Source organism: Mirounga angustirostris, unplaced genomic scaffold (assembly GCF_029215605.1).
Source record: "Mirounga angustirostris isolate CCGP_5_RB_7025 unplaced genomic scaffold, mMirAng1.0.hap1 SCAF_6, whole genome shotgun sequence".
Taxonomy (NCBI): domain Eukaryota; kingdom Metazoa; phylum Chordata; class Mammalia; order Carnivora; family Phocidae; genus Mirounga; species Mirounga angustirostris.
Genome location: NW_026991714.1, coordinates 15,207,991 through 15,224,590, shown reverse-complemented (window position 1 = coordinate 15,224,590; position 16,600 = coordinate 15,207,991). Strand labels below are relative to the sequence as shown.

At 37.8% G+C, this 16,600-nt stretch overlaps 1 protein-coding gene across 4 annotated transcripts in view; it reads right to left on the bottom strand.

Annotated features, from left to right (window-relative positions):
- Positions 1–16,600, bottom strand: part of ESRRG (estrogen related receptor gamma) — a 568,605-nt gene that overhangs the window by 11,020 nt on the left and 540,985 nt on the right. For all 4 annotated transcript variants that reach the window (XM_054507915.2, XM_054507916.1, XM_064593871.1 and 1 more), the window contains one exon: positions 5,043–5,312. In XM_054507915.2, coding sequence (XP_054363890.1) covers positions 5,043–5,312 — 270 coding nt within the window. The remainder of the gene's footprint in view (positions 1–5,042; positions 5,313–16,600) is intronic.

Sequence of the window (16,600 nt, the reverse complement as noted above, 5' to 3'; positions counted from 1 at the left end):
CGATGGCAGATTTGAGCAAAAACCAAAGAAAAGTAGACTAGAAGATGGAAAATCGTAATTTTGATTTCCCAGAGAGTAGTAATTATGGTTTGGTCTGGGTAAAAGTTAAATATAAATATCTACCTGCCACAAAAGACCTACCCATACTTATTTCTTATTAAATCCTATAAAGGTAGTAAACATTTTGTTTCCAAATCTTTTTTATCACTTTCAAGAGTGGTTTTATACTACGGGAACTCCAAGAAGACAGCAAGATACAGTGAGTGCAAAATTCTAAACTAAATTAAAAGTACTAATTTCGGTTGGCAGATGTAAAATTGCATTGGCTAGTCTTCTGTGTTGATCCTTTTAAAGACGTCCTATCTACTTATTTGTGGAACAGAAATAGCTTATTGATAGCAAGGGACAGAGGGTCCAACCCTCTGCCTCACAGTGGTAACACATCTTTATCATCTTGCTTCAGTTACCTGCAAAAATGCTATTGGACATGTCTACCTCACAGGCATGTCATGGAAATCAAATGAGATTCCCCAGCAAAAGCTGAAAAAAAAAGAAATGTCTACAGAAAGATTCTAAAAAAAGGATAATCGCTTGATCAATATCTAAAACTAGGTCTAGAATATCACATCAGCAAATTTAGTCAAAATTTCAATAAAATTGTGTTTGAGGGCCCAGGAGATACTAAGGGACTGAAGAGGTTTTTCACTTTTATACTAATTGTTCATATCCATGAAGATATTAATATCCCTATATTACAAATTCAGCATTAATACACACATAACCACACACAAAATATGTGACCAAACTCACGGCCCTCACTTAAAAGTCACTGACATAAAAATTTTAGGTCATTTAGCAATATGCGACATTATTCACCTGCCTCATGTTACAGACAAGAAAACAGTTATGTGATTAAAGCATGCATTCTTAAAGGAAGTAAAATTTGGAATTGGAAAGTAGGGAAAATCTCTCTTTTTAGGTAAAATGCATACCTATCCAGTACACAAACAGATACATATTTTCATGATATTAATATTTCATTGGGGACTTATTAAGAAAAAATATCTAAAAAGGCTACCCCAAGGGAGAGATAATGAAAAAAGACTGAAAAACGAGACCAAACTTACATGACTAAAGATGGCCCTCCTTCCAGTCTCCTACAGTAATCATAAGCTTTCTATCCCTTGAAATTATATCACAATTCTACACATCAAACATTTGTTTTCAAGAACAAAATACTGTCAGGATGTGGTTATAATTACTTATGATTTGAAATTGATGACCAAAATATTACTCACAGCTTTATATCAACAGATGCTATTATTCTAGAAGTATGGTGTAGAAATAAAAAGAAAAGTCAGCTTTAAGTATAGATTCTGTTTATTCTTGAATGAGTTGGGCTCACAGGGCTCCAGGTTGGAGGCAGGGCTGGGGATACCACTTGGAATGAGTGACAGCTGTGAAACTGGAGGGCCTTGTGAGCAAAAGAGAATGACCAGACTAAAAGTAATTCTTACTCTTAAACTGCTTTAGTCTTCTACTATATAAAAATGAATATATCTCCTTGGGGCCAGTGATAATAGTTTCAAACAAATTCTTAAACATAAGAATCAATAGAACCAAACTGAGACAATAGAATCACATGAAATCATCTTACCCAAAATGCATGTAGTAATATTTCACTAAATTTTCCAATGAAGACATAAAATTAATTACAGAATCATAAAACTCCCCAAATGGAAAGAATTCTAGAGATGAGTCTAACTTCTTGGTGTACGGATGAGAGAACGGGGCCTAACAACATTATTACAATGTTAACATTGTGACTCAGATTTTCCTTTTTAAATTCAATTGCACTCTGGGGTGCCTGGGTGGCTCAGTCAGTTAAGTGTCTGCCTTCAGCTCAGGTCATGATCCCGGGGTCCTGGGCCCCGGGATCGAGCCTAGCATCGGGCTCCCTGCTCAGCAGGGAGTCTGCTTCTCCCTCTCTCTCTGCTGCTCCCCCTGCTTGTGCTCTCTGTCAAATAAATAAATAAAATCTTTAAAAAAAATAAATTAATTAATTAAAAAAAATAAATTCAATTGCACAAAGATATATCAGGGAGAAAATAACTGCCTAAGAGAAAGTTGGTGCTCAAAAGTAAGAAAGCATATAGTTTAAGTGAGCCTGTGAGTTTCTTACCTTCAAAAATAATTGGGACAATTATTTGGGGTTTCCAAATATTTGATTGTGAGAATGACAGTATTGGTTCATAATATATTGGGTTTTTTTTTGTTTTTTTGTTTGTTTGTTTGTTTTTGCCCATATCCTTTAAGATAGGGAAAGTTCTTCCAATGGTGTTCCTGGTGCTGTAAGTATTCCTGAATTCACATATGCCAGAAACAGAGCTACAAAAATATATGACAGGTATTATCAAGAAGACAATTCTCTGTTTCCTGAGCATAAGCACAATATTAATAATTACTGAATAAAGGCAGATGTTTAAAATAAGCTGAAATTGAGATTAATGAGACATTGGTTGTTAATACCTACAGCCATAAAGGGAATGCTAAGATATCTATAAATATAACACTAAAATTGAATTTTTTTTTTGCACAAAAACTCACAATCATCTGAAATTTCTAACTATTGAAAGAAAAACTATGAGCTTTTTAGGGTATCTTTGAAACCATTTTTCATACTGATGTACTTTTGAGCAGTTTAAGAATCACTGGATCTAAGCAAGAATGAATCTATAACTTTATTACTGTCATCCAAGTAATGGTCAAAAAATGGAATAAAATAGCATCATATTGACAATATGAAAAAAAAGAAAAGATTTCTGAGTGGTTTATCCCATGCTAAAATGGTGCGGTTTGGGGGTTGAATGCAGGAGAGAAGGGTCATATTTATATAGCACACGAGAGGTGGCACAATTTAGACATCAATATAATCCTTAATCTTTTCTCCTTTCTTATGGACTGATTCAATTAACTTTTCTTGGTATTGAGAAGTTAAAAAAAGTTACAAGCACTTGCAGAATAACTTTGTGACATGGAGAAATTTCCTGAAAGAAGTTAATGTTACTCACTACCAGTATAAGAGAAAAAAGAGAGGGCCTGTTAACCATTTCTGGTTTTAAACAAGAAAACCAACTAAGGAGTTCTTTAAAGACTTTCTAATCACCAGTCATTGCTCTCAAGGAGGTCACTTCCTCCTTCTAACATCAGGGCCTGTGGTATTTGAATATTTACATATCAAAACACTAATGATTATACTTCTAAACAACAGACAGAAATGCTGCTACTAATTAATTCAGGTACTCTAAATTACAATCCACAGCCATAAAGTATATATCTAACACCTAAAATTATAAGATTTTAGCAATCTTGATCAAGTTTTAGCATTGCTCAGCACTCACAATCAGTTAATAATTTAAAAAAGCATTATGTAATATAAAAGATATAAAACATGCTTGCTGGATTTTAAACATAATTGACCAAGTAGATGTTTTCAATTAGAATCACTATATGACTACCAAACAGAAATTCTTCTCCAAACCATTGCTACAGAATTTTTCATCTGATGACGAGAGATTCTATAACACAAAGTCCATGCAAACTAATAAATTCTCGGAAAATTTCTCTCCCATCTCCCACTTTGGTCTTCTAGAGAGCCAGACACGGGGCATCTGAGATGTTTGCATCAACAGTGCCACTTGTCATAAAGAAACCTATGTTACAGTTTCACAGGGGAGGAGGAAAAGGGAGGTGAACGGTGTGCTCAGCAATTAAAAGTATGCAATGCTAAACTCCATTATGAAGACAAATAGGAAAGTACAACTTCATTGTTGAAAACAATTTCCCTCCTATCAGTCCAAGGATGCATGCATCAATATTGTAGATGAACTGTTAATTACAAAATCAATTAAAAATTATTTCTAAAAACAGTCACGCGTCCCCGGCTCTCATGGGGGCAATTTGGGCAGAAGGGTCTCATCTCACTAGGACCGCGCCAAATCACAAAGTCGTCATCCACAAGTAAGCAAAAGCAATCTGGTTTTTCATTTTTCAGCGCGGCTGAGCCCAGCCTGAGATTGATCGTCACATATGGCCCCAGAAAACAAACTGTCAATACCTTGAATGCTGCAGAATTTGAACAAATAGCCGTCCGCCCATTCAAGCCACTCATTGCATCCCATTTAACAGATTTTATTGACAGTTTCCTTCTTGTAATTAAAGGGAAAACTACTGGCCAGCAACCAAGATAAAGTTCAAAGATAGGGTCAAAACAAAAGCAGATGGAGGGGCACGATGTGACTGTCAATGGTACATAGCATCAGAGCACGTTATTGACACGCAGGTATCTAAAGATCGGCACGTCATTAAGGAGGGATCTATCCTGAACTATATGCAAATGCTAAAAGAGACTTAAGACCACAATAAAGCATTAGGAGAGGCACAAAGGGAAAAACAACAAAGCAGCAACGATTTTTACTTATCAGAGGTTGCTATTTTAGTACGTTTCAGTTCAAATGTAAAGACTGTTTATTCCCATAATTCTTAACCCTTACTGCATAGGTGGACCTCTCGGAGAAATACTCGAGCAGAAGTTGCCTTCTGCAGGATTCCAGAATACAAGAAAACAAGAGTATTCTTTGATAAGCAAAATGAAGAACAACACTACATATGTTTTTCCAATTGCAAAATGTGCATTTATGAGGGGGGAAAAGTGCTTTCTGCATACCCACCGTGCACACTTATTTTCACTTGTGCCTACAAGAAAATGAAGGTAATTTTGTCCCGAGACCATCCATTTACACTACAAGTTCGGAAATGCACAGGCTGGTAAAAGTTTCACCACTTTCAAGAAGTAAATATAATAAAAATAATTCAAGTGGACTTCTCCTATTTCTAACTTTTCACTAGAAAGCTGTAATGACTATAATTTTGCTGTCTCATACAGAATTTACAACTGGGTTTAGCAAATCCCTGAAGAAGTTGAGGGAAGGGTAAAACTGAAATATTAAAAAATGTAACAATGACCATGTCAATATGCCAACCTGAATTAGCAAGAGCTATCGCTTTGAGGGTGACAAATTCTTCTTTCTCCAGCTTCATGCTCTTGTATTTCTTTACCAGCTGCAGGATAGCATTATTTAGGTCAAGAAGGCCTGCTAATTTGGACTGGTCTTCATCCATTATATAATCATCTGCATAGACAAGTTCATCCTCAAATGAAAGAGATCGGTATACGACACCAAGGATCAAAATTTCCATCCAAGCACTCTGCAGAAGGCTCATCTGGTCCGCCAGGGACAGCGTGGAGAAGCCTGCATGGGAAGATGGGCAGATCAAGTTACTTTAAAGCCATAATTTCATAATGCAACATTAGTTTCATATGGTAGTTGGCTTCTGCATCAGTGCTCAAAATTATGCTGAGCTTTGATTAGATGCTCTTAAATTTTCCCCTGATCATTTTGCGAATGGCAAAGTAAAAGTCACAAACCAGTTCAATTTCTTGGCGTTTTTTATAGGTTTTATAGACACAGGTGAGTATAACAGAAAAGTAGGTTTGTTTCTTTCATTTCAGAAGAAAATAATATGTAGCCTTTAAATATAATCTATTTCTGGCTACAGTTTTTATAAATGTCTTTCAGGAAGTCAGATTTTCATCCACTTCATCTCTAACAACTACTATTGAAAAACAACATAAAAGTTAAACAAACAAAAAAAAAAGAGCTCCCAAATAAAGGAAAACAAACAGTTTAGACTCACACCATAGAGTGCAATTTGGAAACATTTCTCATTCTAATAGTCAGATGCTCAGTGAATAATGAGTATTCGTATACCCCAAAGAACCTTCTTAACTGGATATTTTGCACCCACTGATATATAACACGAATTCCTCTTACAGTGGTGTTTATTGGTATAAAGGAGAGTAGAATACTTAGCAGCTTGGCCTCTCCGCCAAATCAAAAAGCTGCAGTTTATTCTTCTTCTTAAGATCCAGTTATTTAAAAAGTTAAATATGGCGGCACTGGAGTTCCATGGATAGGATATAGGCAGAACCAGATCCTCAGTTTAAATATTGGCCCCGCTGAGCTACTGGCTCTTTCACCGTGAGCAAGACAATTTACTTGCACCTCAATTTTTGTTTTGGGGACATACAAAATAACACCCAGCAAAATACTAATTTATAATATGCATTCAATAAATGTAGCTATATTAAATAGTATTTTTATCTGAAATATCTGGATGAGTCCTTTAATTCTTCACGAACAATCTGGTCTGAATTCACACATAACACACATACAGGCTTAAAGTTCCTTGTGAGCTTAAGAGAACATGCAAAAAAATGAAAAGAAAATGTGGTTCAATAGCGAAAGAGGAAGTAGTAAAATTAAACCTAGTTAGGAGTAAAAATATTTATTTATATCTCAGAGGGACTAGATCTGAATTCTAAACAGAAGTTGTAGTGAAGATACCTGATGATCAGCCACGTACTTTTTCCAAGAGTTCTAAAAAACAAATGTTTCTTAAATCTTCACTTTCATTTCTAGTAATAATTTATGCCCAGGGATTGGTAATGCCCAGGGATTCCAAGGGTGAGCAACCACCCCTACGGTTACTGAGGACAATAGTACTACGATTTAAGATCCTGCCACCAATAATTCTATAGAAGGAGAAAATTTTAATAATGCAACTTATAAAATCTATTTTCACTCCTTCTCTAGACCCTGCTACCCAAATCATTACTATCCACTGCTGCCCAATCTTCTTAGTTTACTGTTTATGGTCATTGCTTTTGTCTCATTTTTATTCCTATCAAATTGTTCCCATCCCATGTGATATTAGAAACTACTGCACAATGAGGAAAAGAAAATGATTTCCTGCCCTGTTGGTGAAAACTAGTGGTTTGCCACTTGGCACCATTAACTGGAGTGTTTAATAAAATCATCAAGAGGGATTAGTCCAGCTTTTACTAAAGGCGGGTCTTAAGACGTGTAAAAAGCATCTCTTTCATTGTTTATCAAGCCATTTACATATTACATGACAGATCTTCTTTTGAATTGGCGTCGTCAATCCTTCTTTCTCTTTTTCCACTCCTTTTCTTTTTTTGGTCATCCCATTGTGGGGTTACATAAATTTCTTATTAGAATTAGAGCTAAAACATGTGGTAATATATTCAAGAGAGAGTCCAAAGAGAAAAATAATGACCTAGTCTGACTAGGTTAGGTTCCATTTGCTTTCGATCTTGAGACTGTTACACTCACAGCAAACAAACCAATATTGCTCCTTTTGCTATCCCACTCCCCCCACAAGAAAAGAGATGCGACGCACATCCAAATATCTAACTCAAGCAAAGGGAACGGTTGGGATTTGTTTTGTAAATGAAACAGATGAAGAAATAAATGATCATCTTAGGAAGTTATGAGCCAAAACGGATGAGTATTCTCCCTTTGCCTTCGTGTGCTTGCTCCTTTCCATGCTCCCAAGCAGTTTTTTCTGCTGCAGCAGATGGACAGAGTGCGTCGCCCAGAGCACCTTCCTGTGACAGCCCTATTCTCCCTCCCAGACACTGCTGTTAGTAAATAGATTTACACATTCTCCAATCTCCACACATCTTTCTGCCGAATAATTAAAAGCAGGATGATTAGTTTATTGAGTGGAAGGAGGAACTTTTTTATTGAGGTCCGTCCACGATTTTATCAGGCCAAGCACTTTTACGGTTGTCAAGAGGATGCAGGCATCCAATTTTTCTTATCTGCCTGATTAATACAAACGCTGTTTCAGGACGCATTAATTAACAGATACAAATCTACGTTCTCATGGAAGGATCAATACGGAGAAGAAAAGAGGCATCAATGTGAATTTAGTGCTGATGATGGAGAAGGCACGCTATCGACAGTTACGTGCACGGAAACTTTAAAGTTGCACAGGGGCCCTTTTGTCCCTGTGATTTACAAATGCGCAATTTTCAGCCATAACAAGGTTTCGCACATTTCTTTGGGGTTTAATTAAGCAAAAAACAATAAAATTTCATTTTTTTCCTAGGTTGATCCTGCAATTTGTTGGCTCTCTGTCGATGACTATGCGTGTGTGTGTGTGTGTGTGTGTGTGTGAGAATCCTTCCTATAAACCTAACTTTTTTCTTTCACTTCTTAATGAAATAAAAAGAAAAAGGCCAGGGAGGATGGGGAGATGGATACAGCACAAAAGGTTTGACAAGTTTGCTTGCTTGATGTCCTCACAACTATTTCAGCTGGTTAAAGGAAGTGTAATTTTGCAAAAACGATAGGAAAAGGGCCCATCCATGCTTTCCAAAATGTAAATAGAAGTCTGGACTTTTATCTCTTCGTGCTCTAGAAAGAGCTGAATCGCAATACTTTTAACCCTTTCCTACCACACCTCTGCATTCTGGAAGCTGGCACAAAGAGCTCTCGTGCCCAAATACCTGGGTGACAGTGACACAGCCTTGTTAGGAGACTGTTGTGCTCACCCGGTCACGAAGGAGGCGGAGTACGTAACAGAGCTAACATCTGAATGCCACAAACCTCTACCTGCCCTGCAGGAGTGCTCGCCATAGATACTTCCCATACATAACGACATGGATAAGATAATATTTTGACCAGCACGCCTGAGCTAAGTATAAAAGCCTAAATGGCCAAGATCTAAAATAAGCTGAGTTTAAGGAATTTTCTAAAAGCACAATGGCTCTCTTGGTGTAGCCGTGCTTGTATCCAAATGACAATTACTTGTGTGCACCTGTGCCCGGCGCTTAGCGGTGTTTTATAGCAATCGGGCTACAAATGAGAGGTCCTCAGCACCTACACCATTTAGCTACCTCTCTCCCAAGTGAAATAAAATATGCTTCGCTGTTGTGTCGTTCAAACTTCATGTTTTGTACATCCTGGGATCTTAATCTTTGGTGTGTGACAGATTATAGTTTTAAATGTCCAGCCGTATTACAGCTTTTTAAAATACACTGATACATGGCACATTTTTTTCTCCTCCCCAGCCATGGCCCATTCCATGCATATTGCTGACAACCCTGATCTCTCTTCGTCTCCATCCTGGAATCAGTGCCATTTAATGTATCTCGGGCATTTTGCTAGCAGAATGACTCTCTACCTTGCTCCAAATAAACCAGATGACAGTTGGGAATAACATCATTTGGAAGGACTGAAAAGCATCTCAAGAGGCAGGTACCCCTGAAGTAATAGGCTTGAAGAAAGTATGTTTTGTGCCAACCCTCTTGCCTCCTTCCCCTAGAAACTTTGGAGGATGACAGTGGTACCATGGGCACTTGTCAACACTTTTTTTTTTTTTTTTTTTAGCCTGGCAAACTGATGCACTTTGCAGTCAACTTACAGAAAAGGCTAAGCATTTGAAAGTGTGAAGGGCAAAAAATATCTGACGGCTAGTCTTCAAAAATACACTTTCATTTCAGAAAGCATAAATGTTTATTTCCTGAGCGGAGTGTTGACAGAAATAGGCTGCAGTGCAGGCATTGGGGTTTAACCCCTGCTAGGCATTTTCTTCTCGGCTGCTTCCTTGAAACAGAGAGCAAGCATTTTAAATCTTCAGGGTGTCTGTTAATATCAGTTAATCATGGCATTGATTTGCCTGCTCACCGTTTCTGAACTGTAGTTTCTCTCTTCCACAAAAAATTGACGGTTTTCAACAAATAGCATATCATGCCAGAATTGTAATTATGCCGTAATGACTCACCGAGATGGTAAACGAAATTCACTGAGAGAAGCTGAGTGAGCACTGGGGCATAAGCTAGATTCTTTCTCTCCCATACAAATAAACCCAATGTTTACAGGAACTAGGGGAGAAAATCACAATAGCACTAAGGTTTGGTCTTAGCTACCAACAGATACACAGATGCTTAACCCTTGTTCGAGATAAACTTTATTTTTCAGCCAGTTGCTATTTTCACGTAGGAGCCAACATACCACGTGTTGTATGATTCACAAAACACACAGCTCTGGGGTTGCACTGTGTGTGTATATAGGATATACAAAATTAACATCTATAGAGAGACCTTTATTTTAGTCTGCTTTTTAGAGAGATGGACTTTATGGGCTGGCAATCAGTAGGGGCTGGAGTTAAGCAAGTACAGATGGTCAAGTGCAAACGTGAAAGCTGGAATCTTTACTTGGTGCTATCAGAAGCACTTTATTGAAAACTTTATTATGGATGACAAATATTACCTATTACATTAGCACATAAGCATTAGATACAATATCTAATTATTGTTATCTATTATCCTTTGAGTCTTTATTCTTTCAGTCTGACCATAAACCAGATTTCAATAATTCAGACTCCATTTCAATTAGTTTGGGTCAAATACAAGAATAATTGACAAAAATGGGATAGCTCCCCTTCTTGGAATTTGATTCTGTTTTTCAACATTTGTTGATTCCCTGATAACTCTGTTTCTTTATTCCCGTTCTTATACTTCAAGTAGGATTCACAGAGATTTTATGAAACCATTATTTATTTTTTTAAAGATTTTATTTATTTATTTGACAGAGAGAGACACAGCAAGAGAGGGAACACAAGCAGGGGGAGTGGGAGAGGGAAAAGTAGGCTTCCCACGGGGCAGGGAGCCCGATGCGGGGCTCAATCCCAGCACCCTGGGATCATGACCCGAGCCGAAGGCAGACACTTAATGACAGAGCCACCCAGCCACCCTGAAACCATTATTTTAAAATAGTGGTTTCATAGGACAAATGTGAAAATCTGAAAGAACTCCAATTCAAAAAATTCCATCTATGTGGCAAACTTGACCACCATCCATAAAACTTAGCAAACAGTCTAGGTGATGGTGATAAATTAAAAGGAGGGTAGAACAGAATCATAAAAGCAGTATCTACCAGTCCAAGACAGAATTATCACTGTTAACTGAGTTTACAGATGCAACTGGCCACTGACCACTCACGCTGATTATGGGAACAGCCAGGGGAAGTTTCAATTAGTCCACTCATGGGCACAGAAATTAAAAACTTGCCTCCATGGCACTTGTGAAATGCTATCTTTAGTAATTGTTCCTTGTTTCCAAGGCCAGCTTGCTAGGAAAATTAAAAGTATAATGGCAGCTAAAGAAAGATATTCCAAGTGGCTATGCAGGGAAGCCTCAAAATGGTGACCAGAGGGGTTTTTTGTTGTTGTTGTTGTTGTTTTGTTTCTGTGAGTGTGGGAGGGTGACAACTGCCAACCTGCTTTGAAAAAAGGACTAGATATGGGGCATATGACTGTAATACAAGAATACAGAGAATATCTAGATGAAGTGTACAGTTCCTCTGTGGAAATCCCACTTACCCACCTACTGTTGAATGATGACAGGGGCCTAAAAATACTCCTTTAGCTTCCCCCAAACTCCCTGTTACCTGACCTCAACTTTACTTCTCCCATCCTTTCATCTAAGCCAGGAAGAAACACAAATGATTGGAGGGCACGGAGAAAGGTATAGGCTGAGCTGCTTTAAAGGAAGGATACCTAATGGCTTTCTTTTCCTTCAACTTTTATTTTGTACTAGTTGAAAACAAGAGAGCTCTGCCTGGAAAGTTTCCTTTTTGATGTGACTTAAGTTTGTTTGACCATGAAGAAAAAAGGAAGGCAGTGCCATATAATGTGGGACTCTAAAAAAAAAAAAATCTTATAAAAGGGCATTTTCAGTTTCACTTTGGGATTAGATGGACATGGAGTAGGAAAAAAGCTCATTTTGAAGGCACATTTCTGGTTTGAAAGAAAAAGATCCTGTGCTTGACTGTGACTCACTCTACCTAATCACTGCTGGGACTGGTCAAGAAATACCACAGGGTGTTACAGGGCCCTGACCAGTAGTCCAAGGAAGATCGATCCAGCCTGTGCATCAGATATGCATGCAGGCACTGCCTTCAGGAAAATGCAGAGCCCTCATCAAATGTGCTCTAATATTTGATTTAAAAGGGCTAAGCGTCTGCCTTCGGCTCAGATCAGGATCCCAGAGTCCTGGGATCAAGTCCTGCATCGGGTTCCTTGCTCAGTGGGGAGCCTGCTTCTCCCTCTGCCTGCTGCGCCCCCTGCTTGTGCTCTCTCTCTCTTTCTGACAAATAATAAATAAAATCTTTTAAAAAATAAAATAAAAAAATAAAAGTCAAGCCTCCAAAATAAATGCATGTTGACTCTATCTGAATTTTGAGGATCTGTAGGATGACAGACATTTCCACAGATTTTTAAATAATCTGTGGGAAATAATTACTGTCAAATAACCCAAAGCTAAGGACTTACTGCCACGGAGTGATATATGAGAGAAGAAGCTAGCGTGGGGAACGGTGACTTTGAGGTCTGGAAATGTGGGTTCTAGGTCTACCCACACTATAACCAATAGTGTTAACTTGATCTCTGTTGTGGGTTGAATTGTGTCCCTCCAAAAGATGTTATAATCCTAACTCTCAGTACCTGTGAATGTAACCTTATTTGGAAACAGGGTCTTTATAGATGGTCAAGTTGAGATGAGCTCCTTAGGGTAGGTCCTAATCTGACTGTAGCTTCATTAAAAAGGAGGAAATTTAGACAGAGACAGATACAAACAGAAGGAAAATGATGTGAAGGTACACAGAGAGAATGCCATTTACAAGCCAAGGGATGCTTGGGGCCACCAGAAACCGAGAGCGGTTCTTCCTCGCAGCCCTTGGAAGTAACCAACCCTCCCAAAACTTTGATCTCAGACTTCTAGCTTTCAGAGACGTGTGATGATACATTTCTGTTGTGAGCCATCTAGTTTGCAGTACTCTGTTATAGCAGCCCCGGCAAACTAATACAGACCCACAGGTGACTCCTCATCTGTCAAATGTGCAATGGAAACTAGACATCTCTGAAGAAGCTTCCAGTTCCAACGCTGTGTGATTTGGAGTAACACCGTGAGCAGTACTGACATGAAGCACAAGGCTGTGTGGGTAATGGCGAGCACCTCAGGTAAAGATCACTGGACTGGAAGTTAGCAGACCTAGCACTGGGGGCCACCGCTCCCACCAAGTAACTGTGTAACTCTGAGCAATGAGGCAACTTCTCTGGTTCCTGCTTTTTCATCTGTAAAATGAGAAAGGAGAAAAAATGTTCCCAAGGGTGTCCAGTCCTACATTATTCAGTTCCCAATGGTTCCACTGTAACAAGATTCAAATCAATTGCTATTCAGTGCATCTATGGTAAGTGAAGCACCATGCTCAGAGTTACACAGTATATCCATTAGGATATACAAGATGAGTACAATATAATCCCTACCCTCTGAGATGTTACAGCACAGTAAAAGTAAATTAGATCACAATGAGGAGAAGAAGGTAGGTACCGTAAGGAATGATGAAAGTGCACGTATATGTGAGGGAGGAAAGATTGGTGTTTGGTTGTACACATCCTCTTCAATGTATCCATCACTTCTCTCCTTCCTGCCTCCCCACAGTTTTGGTCCAGACCTCCATCATCTCTTTTGGGATAAAGGGATATTGGTATTTCCTTCTTCCATCCTACCCGTGGCTATTCAAGCATTCTTCTAAATATGAATTCTAAGTAGGCCATCCACTGACCAAAATCCTTTCTTGGCTTCCACCCTCTGAAGGACAAAATGGAAACCCTCTGGCACAGGATGGCATTTCTTTCACTATTTGGCCCTTTTCTTCCTTTCCTGCCATATTTCCTGAAAAATCCTCTTCTGGTAACTCCTCTGTAGACAGACTAGCATGTTGAAAACTGGAGCATTTCCCAACCCCAGAGCTCCAGTATTCCTCAGATTAATGGCATCATCATCCACCTGCTGCCTCATTCGCAGGCTTTCAATGATCTATCACCAAGTCTTCCTTTTTATATTTCCGAAATCAAGTGCATACACTCCTTTCCATTCCTACCACCATTATTGTTGTTCCTGTGTAACATCCATGGGCACAGGTGCAAATTGTAAAATATAAAAGTGGAGCTTCGGGGAAAGACAGAAGCAAGTAATGTAGTGAATGTGATGATGTGCCACCTAACAGATAGATCTTTCCCCGTAGGTTGCCATGTTCTCCGAGCTCTTAATAGTGGAGGCCTCCTCTCTTTCTTGTTCCTTGCTGTAATCCTAGCACCCGCAACAGTGCCTACCACATAGCAGGTGCTCAATGTAAGTATGTGCCAAATCAATTAATGAATAATTCCTTAACAACTCATTGACTGGCTTTCAAAAGGAATGGGACACTAGGAATGAAGACAGCATCCAGATGTCAGTCCCCTCCCCTGGAAAGAAAATCTGAATATGCAACAAAAAAAAGTCACCTCATTTATTTTTTCATAATTCAACAAGTGTTTATTAAAGCACTGATTATATGTAAAGCTCTTTGCTTCTAAGTACCTGTATAGTATATAGGATTTCCTCTGGAGCCACTTAAACTCTGATAAAGTCCTTTCTCAACATCAGCTAGTTCCTTTTTAATTTATAATTAAAGTTGACCTTTTAATCATATGGCCTAACTGCCTTCTCTTATATTTACAAATAACCATTCACAACAGATTCCATGATAATGTCACAATGACTTTTATTATTTACAAGTATCTATGATTAATTTCTTTATTTTTTCCTACCAGTTTAACTATTTTGACAATGTGTGAATTTATTCTCTGTAGCTAGAACTTTAAACCTCTGAAATCCTAGCCAAGTCAGGAATGAAAACAAATACCCTTTGCTTTTTTCCACTTGCAGGAATAATAAACAAAAAAAATCTGCAGGTCTACTTTTTTAACATAAATTCTCCAGAGATTCCACATCTAGTTTCTGTAAAACCCAAATAACTAGTAAAGGCACTTTCCACACTGTGGAAAAAAAAAAATGGCAAGCAAATTGAGAAATCTTGGGTTTCCTTTCCCTGAATCAAAAACAGCAAAGAGAAGACAACGCAAGAAAAACGCATTCATACGTCATCTCCCTCTCACTCCATTTTCGAACAATGGGATTCTCACTGAGTAAATACTCACTTGTCAGGAGTATCTGCAACACGACAGCCACTGAGCAGCACCAAGGGAGTAAGGTGCCTTCCCATTTTCAAGCAGCAAATTAGACATTTACAAACAGCGAAGACGGTACTTGTCGGTTATGACCTTTCACTGTGTCTGTACAAGTAGGTGTTAATGTAATTTAAATGCCATTTAGACATGTTTCAGGTTTATCGAACTGGTTTGTATATCCATTCCTATGGAATAATTTTGAAGGAGAACCATTTCCACCTCCTGTAGGAACAAGCATGGCTGGAGATGGTCCTACGGAAATATTCTGAGCGAGTAAAAGAGGATCCATTTAAGTCTATAAGAAGTCAGGTTGGACCTTAAGGAAATCAAGCAGGGGGCCAAAACCATTGTTAGTCAGACAGGTAGTAGGTTCACATGATTTTTGTATGAAATTTTTCCCACCATTTTTCATACACATTTAGTTGAGAGTTTGGGCTTAAGGGCAAACAAGTTATCTCTGTTAGAGATGATAGTTTTTTCCAATTAAAATACAGATACGGGGAGAAACACAAGAAGGTGAATTTTGTTAACATCAGTTTTAGGGTCAAATATATGTTTTTTCACCATCCAACATTAATAAACTAGCCAATAAATTATTAATAAAGCATGTCATTTGTCAGATTTCAGCAAGAGATAAATGTGTCTCAAATAGTCTTTAGAACTATTGGAGAAACAACCACAACTGTAACTTTTAGTTAACTTTTTTTAAAAAAACAACAAATTCTTGGCATGTTTTACTTTCCTCCATAATTTCTAATATTGGATTTTTTTTTTACTGTTTCTGACCTAAAACAGATTTTAAATTAAAAATGAATTTTTGTGTATTTTTCTTTTGCCCACACATAAAGTTTAATAACTTAAAAAAAAAAAAAAGATGAACTGCTTCTCTTGGGAACATTCAACCATTAAAGGAAATCTATAAACAGCAAGTTAGCCATAGTTGCTTTGTTTCTGTTATATGTGACCCAACATAATATTCTGATACTGAAGAATCTAAAAAGCACATTCCATACGCTGGATAAATTAGGATTAAATATATACATATATATTTAATATTTACGTTAAATATTTATATGTATATATAAATTTACTGAGATAGCATAAAAGAGAAAATTAGAAGGGAAAGAGAAATGCTTGATCCACCCCAGTCTGACTTTGGATTAAATACTGCCTATCTACAGGTGAGAGTTCAGAGTTTGTCCCAGTGCATCAGCTTGCATTAATGAAGGCAGAGTTGCAGACTTTAAAGCTCAGGTTATCTTTTCTTTTTGTTATTTTCCCATTCGTGAAGGCCACAGCTACATGCACGTTAATGTACAGAATGACGTTTGCATCATGAAAACCTGGGTGATTTCATGAGCTCACCTAAAAACTAGAAAATGTCATGCCAGCTACCAATTACAAAAAAAAAAAAAAAAAAGATTTGTGATCATCTCGTGTGCTTTCACTGAAATGACCAATAGCTGATTCTACGTGAGAGTTCTCTTATAATTTCTATTTTAATTTTAAATAACATGCCTTCAAATCTTTTCAGATTTACCTAATTGGTCCCTTGGTAGAGAAACACAAATTCTAACAAGAGCACTAATTGTTAAAG